The sequence below is a fragment of the Lynx rufus genome, unplaced genomic scaffold (assembly GCF_022079265.1).
Source record: "Lynx rufus isolate CCGP_SWC_20201006 ecotype Redwood Valley unplaced genomic scaffold, mLynRuf1.p SCAF_35, whole genome shotgun sequence".
Lineage (NCBI taxonomy): Eukaryota > Metazoa > Chordata > Mammalia > Carnivora > Felidae > Lynx > Lynx rufus.
The window spans coordinates 1,238,167-1,259,306 of NW_025814851.1; the positions used below are offsets into that span (position 1 = coordinate 1,238,167).

At 39.6% G+C, this 21,140-nt stretch overlaps 1 protein-coding gene across 1 annotated transcript in view; it reads right to left on the bottom strand.

Annotated features, from left to right (window-relative positions):
* The window catches only part of FAM120C (family with sequence similarity 120C), a 111,633-nt gene that overhangs the window by 78,284 nt on the left and 12,209 nt on the right, over positions 1–21,140 (bottom strand). The window contains exons 2-3 of the mRNA XM_047093636.1: positions 3,786–4,032; positions 2,375–2,457 (exon numbers count right to left, since the gene is read on the bottom strand). Coding sequence (XP_046949592.1) covers positions 2,375–2,457; positions 3,786–4,032 — 330 coding nt within the window. The remainder of the gene's footprint in view (positions 1–2,374; positions 2,458–3,785; positions 4,033–21,140) is intronic.

Consider the following 21,140-nt stretch of genomic DNA (forward strand, 5'->3'; position numbering starts at 1 on the left):
AAATAATCCACAAAACTAAAGATAACCTACTGAATAGGAGAAGATATTTGCAAATGACACATATGAAAAAGGGTTAGTATCCAAATATATAAAGAACTTAAATAACACCCCAAAAAACAAATAATCCAATTAAAAAGTAGGCAAAAGACATGAACAGATATTTCTCCAAAGAAGACATACACATTGCCAACAGACACATGAAAACATGTTCAACATCACTTATCATCAGGGAATTGCAAATCAAAACTAACAATGAGATATCACCTCACACCTGTCAGGATGGCTAAAATCGAAAACACAAGAAACAACAAGTGTTGGCGAGGATGTGGAGAAAAAGGAACATTCATGAACTGTTCATGGGAATGCAAAGTGGTGCAGCCACTGTGGAAAACAGTATGGAGTTTCCTCAGAAAGTTAAAAATAGAACAACCTCATAATCCAGTAATTGCACTACTGGGTATTTACACAAATACAAAAACACTAATTCAAAGGGATACATGCACCCCCATGTTTATGGCAGCATTATTTACAATAGTCAAGATATGGAAGTGGCCTGGGGCACCTGGGTGTCTCGGTTGAGCATCTGACTTCAGCTCAGATCATGATCTCGTGGTTCATGGGTTCGAGCCCCATGTTGGGCTCTGTGCTGGGAGCCTGGAGCCTGCTTCAGATTCTGTGTCTCCCTCTCTCTGCCCCTCCCCACTCACGCTTTGTTTCTCTCTCTCTTCCAAAAATAAATAAACATTAAAAATTTTTTTAATAAAAAAAAAGATATGGAAGTAGCCCAAGGGTCCACTGACAGATGAATGGATAAAGAAGAAATAGCATAAGAGGAGTTAAGATGGCAGCCAAATAGGGGGACCCTGGGCTTTCCTCCTCCCTCAAACAGAGCTGTACTGAGGTTACATTATTTGGAATACCCAGGAAATCGATCTGTGGACTGACCGAAGGACCTCCACAGTTGGAGGGAGACAGCATGGCAGGTGTGAAGTATGTGGAAGTGAACTGGGGAAGAGAAAAATTGTGGTGCTGTGGAGGGGAGGAAACCCTTTCCATGGAGAGACAAAAGGGAGAGAAAGACACATGGGTTGAGAAAGTGTAGGATCAAGTTACAACAAGAGGAAAACCTCTCTGGATCATGGTCTTGGGGTGAAAAGTACTGAGTGTCCCAGTTTTTTCTTAAACAGCATTTGGAGCTCAAACTCAGGTTTTGGAAGTGCGTGACTTTCTCTGGAGCGGAGCTATGGCACACATTCCTGGGGAGGAGGGAGCTAGCTCTGGAGTGCATAGCCTAGTGTAGGAATCTCTGGGGCACACTGGGAGAGAACAGTCCCCTTCCTGGAGTACTTTTGGAAAAGGGTTTATTGCCTCCCCAAGGACAAAACACCATGCAGGTGCCAGCAAAAGGCCTTTTTCATCATCATGGGACAGAGGCACACCCAGAGGGAATACAACCTTTGCTGGTTTTAGCAGTGCTACACCATAGATTCTACACACTGTGCAGGTGTGGGATTTTTTCTCAGGGAGAGAGGAAGGAAGGAAAAATAAGATACAGAGAAGGTAGCAAACCATAAGAGACTCTTAAATACAGAAAACAAACTGAGGGTTGCTGGAGGGGAGGTGGGGGGTGGGATGGGCTAAATGGGTGGTGAGCATTAAGGAGGGCACTTGTTGGGATGAGCACTGGGTGTCATATGTAAGTTATGCATCACTGGGTTCTACTCCTGAAACCAATACTACACTGTGTGTTAACTAACTTGAATTTAAATAAATAAATTTTAAAAAAGAAGAATTAGTGTGTGTGTGTGTGTGTGTGTGTGTACATGTTATTCACCCATAAAAAGAACAAAATCTTGCCATTTGCAACAACATGGGTGGATCTAGAGAATATAATGCTAAGTGAAATAATTCAGTCAGAGAAAGACAAACAGCATATAATTTCACTCATGTGTGGAATTTGAAAAAGAAAACAAATGATCAAAGGGGAAAAAAAGATGGAGATAAGCCAAGAATATACATTCGTAACTATATACAGGACAAACTCTGTAAGTGGGTGGTGGTGGGGTTGAAAAGTGAAATAAGTGATGGGGTTTAAGGAATGCACTTGTTGTGAAGAGTACTGGGTGATGAATGGAATTGTTGAATCATTATACGGTATACCTGAGAATAATCTAACACTGTATATTAACTACACTGGAATTAAGATAAAAAGTTAATAAAAAAGATTTTAAGGATTTGATCATAATTATAATTTTTTGTAAGTATTTGAAATATTTTAAGCCTAATGAAAGGCAATTATTCTATCAAAACTCCGATGAAAAAAACCTAATGTCCCCTAGGCATGAATGTATAGGTAAGAAAGGGGGCACTTTACCTTAAGTGATGCAAGGGGATGTTCTGGTCCCAAGAGGCTCCAGTGAAAAGCAGCCAGGTCCTCATCTGGGAGAATGTGGTTACCTATAAAGTACATTTGTCATTTACTGACAGTACAAATGTATTCATAGAACTTCCAGGCTATGAAAGGGCCTCTGGGTAAGAAAATAATAAAATAATTCACATAGTTGTAGATTTTCAATGTAATATCTATAGTAGCTATGTTTTGATTACCCACTATGTATCTTATGCATTATATGTATCATCCTTATAATAACCATGCCAGTAGTATTATTATCCCTATTTTACAGATAAGGTAACTGAGGTTCAGACAAGTTTGGTGACTTAGCACAAAGTAGCATTAAGTTTGGTGACTTAAATGCCCACACCAGGATAAGAAGAGGACTTCAAAGCACATGCTATTATCTATTACCTAATCATTCTACTTTTTATAATAGCAGCTACAATTACTGACTGCCTAGTAAGTGCTGGGTGTTTTATATATCTCATTTCACTTAATATTGTCAGTAACACAATGAAATATACTATTCTATTTCACAGATAAGGAAATTGAAACCAGGCAGGTGTAACTTCAGTAATTTGCCATAGGCCTAATTCTAAAAATTGTGGTGGCTCCGTTATATGAACCAAACTCAAATCCACTGGGATCATAAGCAGAGGTTACACCTGAGACAACATATTAACCATCATGCTGTCAGTACATGGAAAACCAACTCAAAACATAATCACCTGTCTGTAATTTACTTTTAAATGCATTTTTGAAAGATAAATTGATGGATGACTAGACTGGACTGATATATATGATAAAGCAAATATAGGAAAATCTTAATGGCAGGAATACTGGTGGCAGATATAGGATTTTCACTACCAAATTCTTTCAATTTTGATGTATGTTTGGAAATTTTCACAATAAAATGTTAGCACAACAGAAAAAGAAAAACATATACAGCCGTTTATGTTCTTGATCTAAATTGAGACACAGATTCAGAGGGGAAAGGTGCTAGAGCCAAAAAAAAAAAAAAAAGTAAATTGAGGTAGAGGGAAAGAAATGCTCATGCTCTGAATGGGGAACCAAAGCTATCTAAGACTAATAAAACATTTAGCCTAAGACAGTGCTCTGCATAAAATAATAATGGAATATAACAAAAAAGTTTTTAGAAAAATTGAAATATTTTCTGGAATATCCTGTATTAAATTCATAAGACAAAGATGCCGAGTTTCTAGTAAGAAGCCCAAAAGACTGCTGGGTTTTCCCCAGCATAGTGTTTTGTCATGCGGACTTTAAAAAAGATAAATTCAATAGTGACAGGCTAAATTGCTCTGGTCTTCATGTCTTAGCATTGGAAGAGGAAACTTTACCAATCACTGGAGTCTTTTCTTTGGATACCTACCGAGCAGTGCAGCAAATATAGGAAAATTCATCCGTTTCAAGCCCAGCTGCTTGGCTACTTCCTGCATCAGGAACTGATTGGTAGTGAGATTCTTCCCATTCCAGCTCAGCTTCAGAGCATGGGAACTGTAGTAAGAGGGAATATTGTAGAGGGCATACTCGGAATCATGGGCAAGAAGGCCATGGAAGCCATTTTCCCTGAAAAAAGCCACCACTTCCAAATGGTGGTCTTCAAGGCTCTGAAAGACCTAGGAGGGAAGGAGAGAAGAACATATCATGCAACAGAAACTGATATATTTGGTTAGAAGTCCAGGTTAGCAACTATATTTTATAGTTTGTTGAATTTAAGATCACAAATGGTTGAACACAATACTCTTCAAAAAAAGTCTTTCTCATCTTTGAACTTGATTATTTTTACTATAAACAAAGACATCACCATCCATGTATCCATTTAAATGCCCAGTCCTTTCATGAAACTGTCGTGTGAGGCTCTTCAAAAGAATACTGAAATTAGGGAGCCTGGGTGGCTCAGTAGGTTAAGTGTTTGACTCTTGGTTTTGGCACAGGTCATGGTCTGACAGGTTCATGAGTTCGAGCCCTACATCGGGCTCCGTGCTGACAGTGTGGAGCCTGCTTGGGATTCTCTGTCTCCCTCTCTCTCTCTGCCCCACCAGCACGTGCTCTCTCTCTCCCTCTCAAAATAAATAAATTGAAAAAAAAGAATACTGAAATTAACATGGTATATATTACTTGTTTTCACCTTAAACAATAACAGAAGATATCTTTGTTAGAAATAAAACTATTATGTATTGCTTAGCACCTTTGAAATGCCACATATACTTTACATACATTATCTCATTGTCAGAACAACCATGGTTGTTCTGAGCAAGGTAGATAAGGATAAAAAAACTTACATGTGGAAATAGATACAGAGAGGTTAAATAACATATAGTAAGAATCTGATTCTAAGTTCATCTAACTCCTTTTAAAAAAATTTCTTGCTTGCTTTTTTTTAGAACCACCTTAAACCACAGAGCACCCAAACAGGGCATTTCCAGCAGGTAGAGGTCAGAATCTTCACCCCATTTTAGAAATGAGAAAACTAAAAGTATGAGAGGTTCTCTCCCCTCAAAGCTGCATAATGAATAAGTGTACACAGGATTCAAACCCAAGCTGTTCTGACTCGAGAATACATACTTTCCGTTGTACCAGGCTTCTTCCTGGAAAGCACTATTTTTTATATAATAGACTGTTAAGTGGTCTTCCTGTGCATGCCTCTATCACTGCACTTAGAGCATACTGAAATAATCTGCATACTGGTTCTACCACACTAACTTCCTTGACTGCAGAGACTTTATTTATCTCTCGATTTTGGGCTCCAAGATAATGCTTGGAGCATGATATGAATAAAAGTAGCTAACAGATACTGAACATGTACTATGTGCTAAGCAATGTTGCAAGTACTCTGCACACATTAATTCATTTAATAATCTTATAAGGCTATAACTGTTATCATTCCCATTTTTACATTGCTATTCCTAAGGTCACATAACTGGAAGGAACAAAGCTTGGATTTTGGCTTTAGAGCCTGTGGACCTATATATTTTTGTTGAACTCAACTGACCTAGTTTTTTTTTTTTCATTTAAATTATAAAAGAATGGTAGTTTTCTGGAGTCTGACAGGGATTTTAGTGCATTAAGTTTCTCCCAAGATATGGAGAGTCTAGTCACAGTAGATAGTTATGTCACACATTAAGTCCACAGGGGGAGGGACACTGATAAGCAGATAGCAAACTAATGTCTGCATATGTTTGATATCCAAACAAAGGAACCAAAAATCCTTACTTTGTACTGCAACATATTTACACCTAGAGTTATGATAAACTCCAATTGGGTCAGGATAGGAGTACAGTTTATGCTGTCCCCCTGGTGATAGTTTTTTTCAGCATACCTCTTATACAAGTCACTTATTGAGCATTTGCCTGTACTGGGTATAAGTGTGAAACCTTCCCTCTCATCATCACAATCAGACAATGTGAGCGTTATAAGCCCCATCTTACAGATGAGGAAACTGAGGCTCAGAGAAAGGAGATGCCATGCTCAGGGCCACAGAGCATTCCAAATGTCCATCAACAGAGGTGTCTCAGTGGTTCAGGTTGAGTGTCCGACTCTTGATTCCGTCTCAGGTCATGATCTCACAGTTCGTGGGTTTGAGTCTCACGTCTGGCTCTGTGCTGACAGCACAGAGCCTGCGTGGGATTCTCTGTCTCAGTCTCTCTCTCAAAAATAAAGAAACATTAAAAAACAAAAACAAATGTCCATCATCAGAAAAATGGTTAAGCAAAATGTGATATATCCACACAAGGGAATATTACTTAGCTATAAAAAGGAATGAAGTACTGATTCATTCTACAACATAAATGAACCTTAAAACCACTACAGAGTGCAAGAAGCCAGACACAAAGGCCAGATATTATATGATTCCTTTTTATATTAATATTCCATAACAGGAAAATCCATAGAGATGGAAAAATAGATTAGTGGTTGCCAGGGACTGGGGGAAAAGGGAAATGAAGAATGAGTGGTAGAGGGTACTGGGTTCACTTTTGGGGTGATAAAAATGTTCTGGAATTAGTGGTCACAGTTGTACACAACTGTGAATACAACTGAATTGTACATAAAAAATTGTAAATTTTATGCCATTATGTGAATTATTTCCCAATTTTTTTATCCCAATTAAAAAAAATGGAACTAGAATTCAAATTCAGCTCTGGGATCCTGGGAAGATGGCAGCATAGGAGGACGCTGGGCTCACCGCGTGTCCTGCTGATCACTTAGATTCCATCTACACCTGCCTAAATAACCCAGAAAACCGCCAGAAGACTAGCAGAATGGAGTCTCTGGAGCCAAGCCCAGATGAGAGGCCCATGGAAGAGGGTAGGAAGGGCGGCAAGGTGGTGCGCGCTACATGGACTGGCGGGAGGGAGCCGGTGCGGAGGGGTGTCCCACCGGCCAGAGCCCCCAAGTATGGCTGGCAAAGGCGGAGGGGCCAGATGGAGTGTGTTCCGACAGCAAGCAGGACTTGACATCTGGAAGGTTATGAGCTAACAGCTCTGCTCGGAGAACGGGAGGGTTGGAGGAGAACGGGAGGGAGAGTTGTTGAGCCCCGGATGACAGAGCTCAGCTTGGCAGGGAACAAAGGTGCTCTCCAGCGCCATCTCCCTCGGCCATCCCCCAGCCAAAATCCCAAAGGGAACCAGTTCCTGCCAGGGAACTTGCTTGCACCACACAAACACCCAACGCTGTGCTTCTGCGGATCCATCCCTCCGGTGGGTCTGACTCCCTCCCGGTGCTGCAGGGCCCCTCGCGAAGCGGATCTCTGAAGGAAAAGCAAGCTGAGGCTTCCCCTCCCGCCCCTGTGCACCTGGCCAATCCACCCCAGCTAATACGCCAGATCCCCAGCACCACAAGCCTGGCAGTGTGCAAGTAGCCCAGACGGGCCATGCCACCCCACAGTGAATCCCACCCCTAGGAGAGGGGAAGAGAAGGAACACACCAGTCTGACTGTGGCCCCAGCGGTGGGTTGGGGGCAGACATCAGGTCTAACTGCGGCCCCGCCCACCAACGCAAGTTATTCAAGACAGCACAGGGGAAGTGCCCTGCAGTCCCGCACCACTCCAGGGACTATCCAAAATGATGAAACGGAAGAATTCCCCTCAGAAAAACGTCCAGGAAATAACAACAGCTAACGAACTGATCAAAAAGGATTTAAACAATATAACAGAAAGTGAATTTAGAATAATAGTCATAAAATTAATTGCTGGGCTTGAAAACAGTATAAAGGACAGCAGAGAATCTCTTGCTACAGAGATCAAGGGACTAAGGAACAGCCAGGAGGAGCTAAAAAATGCTATCAATGAGCTGCAAAATAAAATGGAGACAACTACGGCTCGGATTGAAGAGGCAGAGGAGAGAAGAGGTGAACTAGAAGGTAAAATTATGGAAAAAGAAGAAGCTGAGAAAAAGAGAGGTAAAAAAATCCAGGAGTATGAGGGGAATATTAGAGAACTAAGTGATGCACTAAAGAGAAATAATATACGCATAATTGGTATTGCAGAGGAGGAAGAGAGAGGGAAAGGTGCTGACGGTGTACTTGAAGAAATAATAGCTGAGAACTTCCCAGATCTGGGGAAGGGAAAAGGCATTGAAATCCAAGAGGCACAGAGAACTCCCTTCAGACGTAACTTGAATCCATCTTCTGCACGACATATCATAGTGAAACTGGCAAAATACAAGGATAAAGAGAAAATTCTGAAAGCAGCTAGAGATAAACGTGCGCTAACATATAAAGGGAGACCTATAAGACTCATAACCGATCTCTCTACTGAAACTTGGCAGGCCAGAAAGGAATGGCAGGAAATCTTCATTGTGATGAACAGAAAAAATATGCAGCCGAGAATCCTTTATCCAGCAAGTCTGTCATTTAGAATAGAAGGAGAGATAAAGGTCTTCCCAAACAAACACAAACTGAAGGAATTCGTCGCCACTAAACCAGCCCTACAAGAGATCCTAAGGGGGATCCTGTGAGACAAAGTACCAGAGACATCGCTACAAGCATGAAACCTACAGACATCACAATGACTCTAAACCCATATCTTTCTATAATAACACTGAATGCAAATGGACTAAATGCACCAACCAAAAGATATAGGGTATCAGAATGGATAAAAAAACAAGACCCACCTATTTGCTGTCTACAAGAGACTCATTTTAGACCTGAGGACACCTTCAGATTGAGAGTGAGGGGATGGAGAACTATTTATCATGCCACTGGAAGTCAAAAGAAAGCGGGAGTAGCCATACTTATATCAGACAAACTAGACTTTAAATTAAAGGCTGTAACAAGAGATGAAGAAGGGCATTATATAATAATCACAGGGTCTATCCATCAGGAAGAGCTAACAATTATAAATGTCTATGCACTGAATATGGGAGCTCTCAAATATATAAAAGAATTACTCACAAACATAAGCAACCTTATTGATAAGAATGTGGTAATTGCAGGGGACTTTAACACCCCACTTACAACAGTGGATAGATCATCTGGACACACGGTAAATAAACAAGGGCCCTGAATGATACATTGGATCAGATGGACTTGACAGATCTATTTAGAACTCTGCATCCCAAAGCAACAGAATATACTTTCTTCTCGAGTGCACCTGGAACATTCTCCAAGATAGATCACATACTGGGTCACAAAACAGCCCTTCATAAGTATACAAGAATTGAGATCATACCATGCATACTTTCAGACCACAATGCTATGAAGCTTGAAATCAACCACAGGAAAAAGTCTGGAAAACCTCCAAAACCATCGAGGTTAAAGAACACCCTACTAAAGAATGAATGGGTCAACCAGGCAATTAGAGAAGAAATTAAAAAATATATGGAAACAAACGAAAATGAAAATACAACAATCCAAACGCTTTGGGACGCAGCGAAGGCAGTCCTGAGAGGAAAATACATTGCAATGCAGGCCTATCTCAAGAAACAAGAAAAATCCCAAATACAAAAGCTAACAGCACACCTAAAGGAAATAGAAGCAGAACAGCAAAGACAGCCTAAATCCAGCAGAAGAAGAGAAATAATAAAGATCAGAGCAGAAATAAACAATAGAGAATCTAAAAAAAACTGTAGAGCAGATCAACGAAACCAAGAGTTGGTTTTTTGAAAAAATAAACAAAATTGACAAACCTCTAGCCAGGCTCTCAAAAAGAAAAGGGAGATGACCCAAATAGATAAAATCATGAATGAAAATGGAATTATTACAACCAATCTCTCAGAGATACAAGCAATTATCAGGGAATACGATGAAAAATTATATGCCCACAAACTGGACAACCTGGAAGAAATGGACAAATTCCTAAACACCCACACGCTTCCAAAACTCAATCAGGAGGAAATAGAAAGCTTGAACAGACCCATAACCAGCGAAGAAATTGAATCGGTTATCAAAAATCTCCCAAAAAATAAGAGTCCAGGACCAGATGGCTTCCCAGGGGAGTTCTACTAGACGTTTAAAGCAGAGATAATACCTATCCTTCTCAAGCTATTCCAAGAAATAGAAAGGGAAGGAAAACTTCCAGACTCATTCTATGAAGCCAGTATTACTTTGATTCCTAAACCAGACAGAGACCCAGTAAAAAAAGAGAACTACAGGCCAATATCCCTGATGAATATGGATGCACAAATTCTCAATAAGATACTAGCAAATTGAATTCAACAGCATATAAAAAGAATTATTCACCATGATCAAGTGGGATTCATTCCTGGGATGCAGGGCTGGTTCAACATTTGCAAATCAATCAATGTGATACATCACATTAATAAAAGAAAAGAACCTTATGATCCTGTCAATTGATGCAGAAAAGGCATTTGACAAAATTCAGCATCCTTTCTTAATAAAAACCCTCGAGAAAGTCGGGATAGAAGGAACATACTTAAAGATCATAAAATCCATTTATGAAAAGCCCACAGCTAACATCATCCTCAATGGGGAAAAACTGAGAGCTTTTTCCCTGAGATCAGGAACACGACAGGGATGTCCACTCTCACCTCTGTTGTTTAACATAGTGTTGGAAGTTCTAGGATCAGCAATCAGGCAACAAAAAGAATTCAAAGTCATCAAAATTGGCAAGATGAAGTTAAGCTTTCACTTTTTGCAGATGACATGATATTATACATGGAAAATCCGATAGACTCCGCCAGAAGTCTGCTAGAACTGTTCCATGAATTTAGCAAAGTTGTAGGATACAAAATCAATGTACAGAAATCAGTTGCATTCTTATACACTAATAACGAAGCAACAGAAAGACAAAGAAACTGATCCCATTCACAATTGCACCAAGAAGCACAAAATACCTAGCAATAAACCTAACCAAAGATGCAAAAGATCTGTATGTTGAAAACTATAGAAAGCTTATAAAGGAAATTGAAGAAGATATAAAGAAATGGAAAAACATTCCGTGCTCATGGATTGGAAGAATAAATATTGTCAAAATGTGAATACTACCCAAAGCTATCTACACATTCAATGTAATCCCAATCAAAATTGCACCAGCATTCTTCTCGAAACTAGAACACGCAATCCTAAAATTCATATGGAACCACAAAAGGCCCCGAATAGCCAAAGGAATTTTGAAGAAGAAGACCAAAGCAGGAGGCATCACAATCCCAGACTTTAGCCTCTACTACAAAGCTGTCATCATCAAGACAGCATGGTATTGGCACAAAAACAGACACACAGACCAATGGAATAGAATAGAAACCCCAGAACTAGACCCACAAACGTATGGCCAACTCATCTTTGACAAAGCAGGAAAGAACATCCAATGGAAAAAAGACAGTCTCTTTAACAAATGGTGCTGGGAGAACTGGACAGCAACATGCAGAAGATTGCAACTAGACCACTTTCTCACACCATTCACAAAAATAAACTCAAAATGGATAAAGGAGCTGAAAGTGAGACAGGAAAACATTAAAACCCTAGAGAAGAAAGCAGGGAAAGACCTCTCTGACCTCAGCCGTAGCAATTTCTTACTTGACACATCCCCAAAGGCAAGGGAATTAAAAGCAAAAGTGAATTACTGGGACCTTATGAAGATAAAAAGCTTCTGCACAGCAAAGGAAACAACCAACAAAACTAAAAGGCAACCAACAGAATGGGAAAAGATATTTGCAAATGACATATCGGACAAAGGGCTAGTATCCAAAATCTATAAAGAGCTCACCAAACTCCACACCCAAAAAAATAAATAATCCAGTGAAGAAATGGGCAGAAAACATGAATAGAAACTTCTCTAAAGAAGACATCCGGATGGCCAACTGGCACATGAAAAGATGCTCAACGTCGCTCCTCATCAGGGAAATACAAATCAAAACCACACTCAGATATCACCTCACGCCAGTCAGGGTGGCCGAAATGAACAAATCAGGAGACTATAGATGCTGGAGAGGATGTAGAGAAACGGGAACCCTCTTGCACTGTTGGTGGGAATGCAAATTGGTGCAGCCACTCTGGAAAGCAGTGTGGAGGTTCCTCAAAAAATTAAAAATCGACCTACCCTATGACCCAGCGGTAGTACTGCTAGGAATTTACCCAAGGGATACAGGAGTACTGATGCATAGGGGCACTTGTACCCCAATGTTCATAGCAGCACTCTCAACAATAGCCGAATTATGGAAAGAGCCTAAATGTCCATCACCTGATGAATGGATAAAGAAATTGTGGTTTATATACACAATGGAGTACTATGTGGCAATGAGAAAGAATGAAATATGGCCCTTTGTAGCTACATGGATGGAACTGGAGAGTGTGATGCTAAGTGAAATAAGCCATACAGAGAAAGACAGATACCATATGGTTTCACTCTTACGTGGATCGTGAGAAACTTAACAGAAACCCATGGGGGAGGGGAAGGAAAAATAAAAGAGGTTAGAGTGGGAGAGAGCCAAAGCATAAGAGACTCTTAAAAACTGAGAACAGACTGAGGGTTGATGGGGAGTGGGAGGGAGGGGAGGGTGGATGATGGGTATTGAGGAGGGCATCTTTTGGGATGAGCACTGGGTGTTGTATGGAAACCAATTTGGCAATAAACTTCATATATTGAAGAAAAAAAAATTCAGCTCTGTCCACAATGCCCATGCTTCCGAACTCTCCCTTTTAAAACTTTTTATTATGGAAAAATTTAAACATACAAAGGTAAAGAAAATACCATAATAAACCCCTATGATACCATTATCCTGTTTCAGCTACTATCTATGTTAAGTCATTCTTGTTTCATCTACTGTGCCCTGCTTTTGTTCTGCCAATTTTAAATACACTTTTTAAATTGTGACTAAAAAACCACATAACATAAAATTTACCAACGTAACAATTTTTACGTGTATAGTTCAGTAGTGTTGTTTACTCACATTGTTGTGAAACAGATCTCCAGGACTTTTTAATCCTGCAAATCTGAAACTCTATACCCATTAAACAACAAGTCTCTGTTTCCGCCTCTCCCCAGCTTCTGGCAACCACCATCCTACTTTCTGTTTCAATTAATTTGACTAGATACCTCATATAAGTGGAACTATACAGTATTTATCTTTTTATGACTGACATTTCATTTAACAATGTTCTCAAGGTTCATTCACTTTGTAGCATGTGACAGGATTTCCTTCCCTTTTAAGGCTAAAATAATATTCCATTGTATGTACATACTACATTTTCTTCATCTGTTCATCACTGAATGGACATATGGGTTGCTTCCACTTCTTGGCTATTGTGAATAGTGCTGCTATAAACATAGATGTGCAAATCTCTCTTCAAGATCCTGTTTTCAGTTCTTTTGGATAAATACTCAGAAGTACAATTGCTTAATCATATGGTAGTTTTATTTTTAATTTTTTGAAAGAAACTCCATACTACTTTCCATAGGGGTTGTGCCATTTTATATTCCCACCAACAGTGTACACGGGTTCTAACTTCTCCACAACCTCACCAACTTCTGGTTCTTTTCTTTTGTTTCCTTTTATAGTAGCCATCCTAATGGGTATGAGGTGATATCTCATTGTGGTTTTCATTTGCATTCTCTGATAGTTATGTTGAGCATCTTTTCATATGATTATTGGTCATTTCTGGCATACTTTCAAGCAAATTGCAGATATCAAATCGCCTATAAATACTTCATTCCTTATATGTAACAGATAAATACTTTTAAAATAATACTAGTATTTCACCAAAGTTAACAAGTTTCTTAATACCATAATATCCAGTAGCTACTCTATTTTCCAAGATTGCCTTAAAAATGTTTTTTGACATTTGGTTTGTTCAAATAAGGATCCAAAAAGGGTCCACATGCTGCATTTGGATGATACAGCTTCTACATATCTTGTAACAGTTGCCCTTGACTTTATTAAATGCCATTTAATTGTTACAAAATCCATAACTCACTTTTTAAATTACACAGTTAATATGGATTAGTCAACAGATGGTGTTGGAATAACTGGACATTTATTCGAGAACAATTAGATCCATTCCTCATACTTTAACTGGGATAACTATAAAAATAATAGAAGACTCCATGTGGAATTTTTAAAAATAATTTCAGAGTTTTCATATAATAATTTCGAAGTTTACATATAAGAGAAAAACCAGTAACAGTAAAGAGGAAGATCAACCTCCTTGACTAAATAAAAATAAAACATTTATGTATAGGAAAAGCCAATGTAAGTAAACTCAAAGGACAAATGACAAATTGCAAAAAAAACCACAAACCACAAAAATTGCAACTCATAGTATAGAGGGCTAATTCCTCTAACAGAAAATTTTTAAAAAGCCTAAGAACACAAGAAAACAGTTCACAAAAAAGGAACCACAAGTAGATTGTAAGCATATAAAAAGATGATAAAACTCATTTGTGATAAGAAGTAAAAATTAAAACAATGCTGAAAGAGGGTTTTTTCACCTAGAAGATTACCAAATACTACACTGGTAAGGGAGACAGGCACTCGCAAATATTGAAGGTAGGTGTGTAAATGATACAATGTCTTTGGAGAAAAATCTGGCAAGATCTGTCAAAACTACAAATGAACATACCTTTTGACCTGGTAATTTTGTTTCTACACATTCATCTTTTAGATATGTAAAGCACTTGGAACAACACTGCAAGTGCTTGTATAAGCAAGAGCATTGCAACTGTACAAGTATTCATTGTAGCATTATTATAATAGCTAAAAACTGGAAAAATCTAATTGCCCATCAATAAGGGACTATCCATATATTATAACATATGTGTAAAATGGAACACGGTGGGACCATAAAAAATTAAAACTCTATGTACTCACATGGAAAACTCAGCATGATACAATAAATGAAAAAAGCAAAGTACAAATTTAGTATGCAACCATTTAAAAAAAAAGTTTATTTATTTTGAGAGAGAGCGCATGCAAGCAGCCGGGGAGCAGAGAGAAGGAGAGAGAGAATCCCAAGCAGGCTCCGCACTCTCAACACACAGCCTGAGGCGGGGATCAATCTCACAAATTGTGAGATCACGACCTGAGCTGAAATCAAGAGTCGGACGCCAAACTAACTGAGCCACCCAGGCACGCACACATGCACGCGCGCACGCGCGCGCACACACACACACACAAAGAGAGAGAGAGAGAGAATATTTTTAAAAAAATTTTTTTTGAGAGAGAGCGAATGTGAGCAGGGGAAAGGCAGAGAGAGAGGGGGACAGAGAAGTGGGCTCTGCTGACAGCAGTGTGCCTGATGTGGGGCTCGAACTCAAAAACTGTGAGATCATGCCCTGAGCCGAAGTTGGAAGCTCAACTAACTGAGCCACCGGGTGCCTGGAGAGAGTGTTAAGCAGGTTCCACACCCAGCGAGGAACTCAATGCAGGGCTCCATCTCACAACCCTGAGATCATGACATGAACTGAAGTCTAGTCGGATGCTTAACCAACTGAGCAATCTAGGTGTCCCAGTATGCTCCCAGATTTTAAAAGGTATATTTCTGGGGGTGCCTGGGTTGCTCAGTCAGTTAAGCATCCTTTTGATTTCAGCCAGTTCCTGGGTTTGAGCCATGTATCAGGGTGCGCTGACAGAACAGAGCCTGCTTGGGATTCTATCTCCCTCTCTCTCTCTGCCCCTGTCCCACTTGCTCTCTAACTCTCTCAAAATAAATAAAAATTAAATTAAAGGTCTGTTTGTGGTGTGTGTGCACTAAGTGGTTATAAGTATTTGCTCTTATATGCATAAAAGCTTTGGAAGAATACAAAACTAACTGATAATATTGGTCAACTCTGGAGAAAAGAATCTAGTGGCTAGGGACAGAGGTGGGAGATTTTTCTTTTATCATATATCCTTTTGTACCTTTTGAATTTTTATATCATGAATTGCAACATTTAATTCAAAGGTAAATTACAACTGAATAAAAGCAGAACATACTCCAGGTAAAAATAAAATCAGGAATACAGGTTCGTGTGTTGACAGCACGGAGCCTGCTTCAGATTCTGTTTCCCTCTCTCTCTCTCTCTCAAAAAAAAATAAATATTAAAATTTTTTTAAAAAGTGAAATCAATCCCTCAAACCCTACCACTGCATATCAACTAAGTTTATGCAATATTCTAAACTCTTTGTTGTCATTGCAACAATCTTCATAGCATCTTCACCAGTAGATTCCATCTTGTGAAACTACTTTCTTTGTTCATCCATAAAAGTGAACTCCTCACCCATTAATTTTAGCATAAGATAGCAGCAATTCAGTCACATCTTCAGGCTCCACTTCAAATTCTAGTTCTTTTGCTATTTCTACCACATCTGCAAGTATTTCCTCTGTTGGTCTTGAACACCTCAGTCACCCATGTGGACCAGAATCAATTTCTTCTAAACTCTCATTAATGTTGATATTTTGACTTCTTCCCATTAATCATGAATGTTCTTAATGACATCTAGAATACTGAATTCTTTCCAGAGGTTTTCAGTGTATTCTGCCCAGATCCATCAGAGAAAACACTATCTATGTCAGCTATAGCCCTATAAAATTTCTTAAGTTACAAGACTTGAAAATTGAAATCATACTTCTTGATTCATGGGCTACAGAATGGATGCTGTGTTAGAAAGCATGAAAATAACATTAATCTTGTGTACATCTCCATCAGAGCTCTTGGGTAACCAGGTGCACTGTCAACAGTCATATTTTGAAAGGTTTCTTTTTATGAGCAGTAGGTCTCAACTATGGGCTTAAAATACTCAGTAAACCTTGTTGTGAATACATGTGCTGTCATCCAGGCTTTGTTTTTCTATTTATAGATCACAGGCAGAATATATTTAGCATAATTCTTAAGGGTCCACAGATTTTCAGAATGATAAATGAGCACTGGCTTCACCTTAAAGTCACTAGCTGCCTCTGCCCCTAGCAAGTCAGCCTGTTCTTTGAATATTTGAAGCCAGGCATTGACTTCTCCTATCTATGAAAGTCCTAGAGGGTATCTTCTTCCTTTTTAAAAATTTTTATTATTTATTTTTTTAATGTTTATTTATTTTTGAAAGAGAGAGAGAGAGAGAGAGAGAGAGAGAGAGAGACAGGAGTGTGAGTTGGGGAAAGGGCAGAGAGAGAGAAAGAGAGAAGGAGACACAGAATCTGAAGTAGGCTCCAGACTCTAAGCTGTCAGCACAGAGCCTGACGTAGGGCTCAAACTCACAAACCATGAGATCATGACCTGATCCAAAGTCGGACGCTTAACCGACTGAGCCACCCAGACACCCCAGGACATCTTCTTCCAATAGAAGGCTATTTCACCTACATGGAAAATCTGTTTAGTGTAGCCACCTTCATGAACTATTTTATCTTTTGGATGACTTGCTGCAGCTTCTACATCAGCACTTGTTGCTTTACCATGCACTTTTATGTTCTGGAGATTGATTCTTTCCTTAAACCTCACAAACCAGCCTCTGCTAGCTTCAAACTTTTCTTCTGCAGCTTCCTGGAACTAAAGAGAGTTAGGGCCTTGCTCTGGATTAGGCTTTGGCTTAAAGGGATGTTGTAGCTGGTTTGATCCAGACCACTCAAATTTACTTCATAACAGCAATAAGGCTGTTTCACTTATCATTCATGTGTTCACTAGAGTACCGTTTTTAAACAAGCTTATTTATTTTTGAGAGAGAGAGTGAGCAAGGGAGGGGCAGAGAGAGAGAGAGAGAGGGAGAGAGAGAATACCAAGCAGGCTCCCCACTGTCAGTGAAGGGCCCGACATGGGGCTCCAACTCAGAACCCTGAGATCATGACCTGAGCCGAAATCAATAGAGGCTTAACCGACTGAGCCACCTAGGTGCCCCACTAGAGTAGCATTTTTAATTTCCTTCAAAAACTTTTCCTTTGCTTTCACAACTTGACTACCTTTTTGGCACGAGAGGCTTAGCTTTTGGCCTGTCTCAGCTTTCGATATGCCTTCCTCACTAAGCTTAATCATTTCTAGCCTCTGATTTAAAGTGACAGACATGTGGGGCGCCTAGGTGGCTGTCGGTTGAGTGACCAACCTCGGCTCAGGTCATGATCTCACGGTTTGTGGGTTTGAGCCCTGCATCGGGCTCTGGGTTGAGAGCATGGAGCCTGCTTGAGATTCTGTCTCTTCCTCTCTCTCTGCACCTCCCCTGCTCCCCTGCAACTCACCTGCTCTCTCTCAAAAATAAACATTAAAACTTTTTTCTAAAAAATAAAGTGAGAGATGTGCACCTCTTCCTTCCACTTGAACACCTGAGGCCATTGTAGGGTTATTAATTGGCCTAATTTTAATACTCTTATGTCTCGGGTAATAGGGAAACCTGAACTGTTGGTCAGTAGAACAGTCAGAACACACACATTTATTAAATTCACCATCTTGTATTGATGATGTTTGTGGTGCCCCAAAACAATGAAAAAGAGTAACATCCCAAAGATCTCTGATCACATATCATTGTAACAAATATAGTAAAGTTTGAAATATTGTGGGAATTACCAAAATGTGATAGAGAAACAGGAAGTGACCAAATACGGTTGGAAAAAAATGGTACCGATAGATTTGCTTGATGCAGGGTTGTCATAAATCTCCAATTTGTAAAGAATGCAGTATCTGTGAAATGCAATAAAGCAAAATACAATAAAATGAGGTTATGCCTGCAGACCTTTTACCTCCATTCCCTGAAGGTAATTCCCATTCCAGGCCTCTCGACTCTGAGGAGTATGATGAAGTAGGTCTAGCGCTAGCCTAGAAATATATATATGTATTTTTTCAGGTACGACTGACATACAAAAAGCTGTACATAATTAATGTATACACCTTGAGGTCAGAGATAAGAATCATCACTGGCATCAGTCTATGCCATAAACATGTCCATAACCTCCAAAAGTTTCCTCCTGCCCTCTTTATTTTTTGTGATAAAAGCACTTAACATAAGCAAAGTTTTAAGTACACAAATCAATATTGTTAATTATAGGCACTATGCTGTTCAGATCTCTAGGACCCATTTGTCTTGCATAACCAAAACTTTGTACCCTTTGACTAATACTTCCCCAATATTCCCTCCTGACAGTCCCTGGCCACCACCATTCTACTCTCTGCTTCTATGAGTGACAATTTTAGACTCCTTATTAAATGGCATTTGTCTTTTTGTGTCTGGCTTATTTCACTCAGGATAATGTCCTCTGATTCATCCATGTTGTCCCAAATGGCAGGATTTCCTTCTTTTTTAAGGCTGAATAATACTCTATTGTATGTATATGCCATATTTTCTTTACTCTTTCATCCAACAATAGACACTGAGGTTGCTTTCAAGAACCCCAGATGATTGTCATGATGAGGTAAGTTTAAGAAACAGTGCTCTCTAGTCAGATTGTTATTTTTTAGCAAAATATCATCTAGAGTGACTGATGGCAATTAAATCCTGATCAGGGCAAGGAAGAAGCCTTCTAGCCACAACACCCTTCAGAATAGCTGAGTACCCTGGCTCCATTTCCACATGTATGATGAATGCTACCATCTGTAAGCAGAAGGACTTTCAGTTCCTGGCTCAAACGGATCCAGTTCAGTTGTTAACTGTAATTTTTCAGGAGACTGAAATGATTTAGGTGAGCTTTAAACAATAACATACCCAAGTAATCAAGAAAGAAGCACATTTGACCTTTAAAGAAAGTAAGAGTTGAGATTCTCAACAACTGCCTCTAGCTTTTAATTGCTAACTCACTGTTCAATACAACAAATATGAATTGGGGCCTTCTAAGTGCCAGGAGGCAGAAAGCACAGAGTAAGACACTTAATACGTTAAGAAGTTATAATCATAGGGTGCCATGGAAACATAGACCAAAGGCACCTGACCAGTCAATGGGGCAATGATTTCTAGAGGAAGCGACACTTATTTATAAAACTCAGGGGGAAACAGCTCTCTGAAAAAAGTTTAATGTCTCATTTACAATAGCAAGTAGTCTAAAGAAGTGGCTTTCAAATTGTGCTTACCAAACCAGTATTTGGGTAGATGGAGAATTGGACAAAACCACCAGACAGGAAAGGTACTCCTGCTTTTCCTTCAACCTGAGCTCATATTCTCCATTTTATCTTTAAAAAAAGTTTTAAGGTTTATTTATTTTTGAGACACAGAGAGATAGAGCACAAGTGGGGGAGGGGCAGAGAGCGAGGGAGACACAGAATCTGAAGCAGGCTCCAGGTTCCCAGCTGTCAGCACAGAGCCCAACATGAGGCTCAAAACCACGGACTGCGAGACGGTAAGATCATGAACTGAGCCAAAGTCAGATGCTTAACCAACTGAGCCACTCAGGCGCCCCTCCATTTTCTCTCTCATACTTTGGTTCTTTCAGAAGTAATTTATTGAAAAACACTTGCTATTAGAAACAACTAGAAGTATTTATCACTAGAATGTGAGCGCCATGAAGGCCATGATTTCTTGGTACATTTTGACTTTCAACCAGTGTTTACTGGACCAGGCACGGATACATGCCAGGCATTCATCTAGGTGTGGAAATACCGTAGTGACCAAGAGGCCCAAATTCCTGTCCTCATGGAGGTGACATTCTAGTGATTACTATTTCATGATAGGCACCAGGCTAAATAATTTAAGATGTATTTCACTTATCTTTCTAAATCTGTGAAATGAGTATCTTTAATCCCCCTCCCTCCTTTTTTCGAATGTTTTATTTATTTTTGAGAGACAGCATGAGTGCGGGAGGTACAGAGAGAGGGGGACAGAGAATCTGAAGTGGGCTCCACGCTGACAGCAGAGAACCTGATGCAAGGCTTAAACTTACAAACCACGAGATCATGACCTGAGCTGAAGATGGATGCTCAACCAACTAAGCCACCCAGGCGACTCTTTCTCAATAGAAAAATTTAAATAACTTGCCCCAAATCATACAGCCAGCCACATGGCAGAACTTGGACTTGAACCTAGTTAGGTCTATCTGCTTTCCATCGAACATGTTTACCAAATAAAGGCTACTGGAAAACTGAGTATTCACTAACTTCAGATCAATTCATAAAGTAATACAATAATCACAGGGCCATAAAGAATAAATAGATTGTGAGCTTGTTAGTTGCTGTGATTTTATTATATCCATCTGGCTGTCTAGAAGCCTGCCTGGACCACAGAAAGAGCTTAATACAGAAGCAACACCACTTTCTGACCTCTGTGATACTTGACTTCCTCCAATTCATCCCAAATTCTCTTGAATTGCTAGCCTCATTCCCCACATAGTGTTAAATCCAAACTGGTATCTGACTCAGGCTGAGCTCTGTAGTCCACCTTTCCCTCTGTTCTC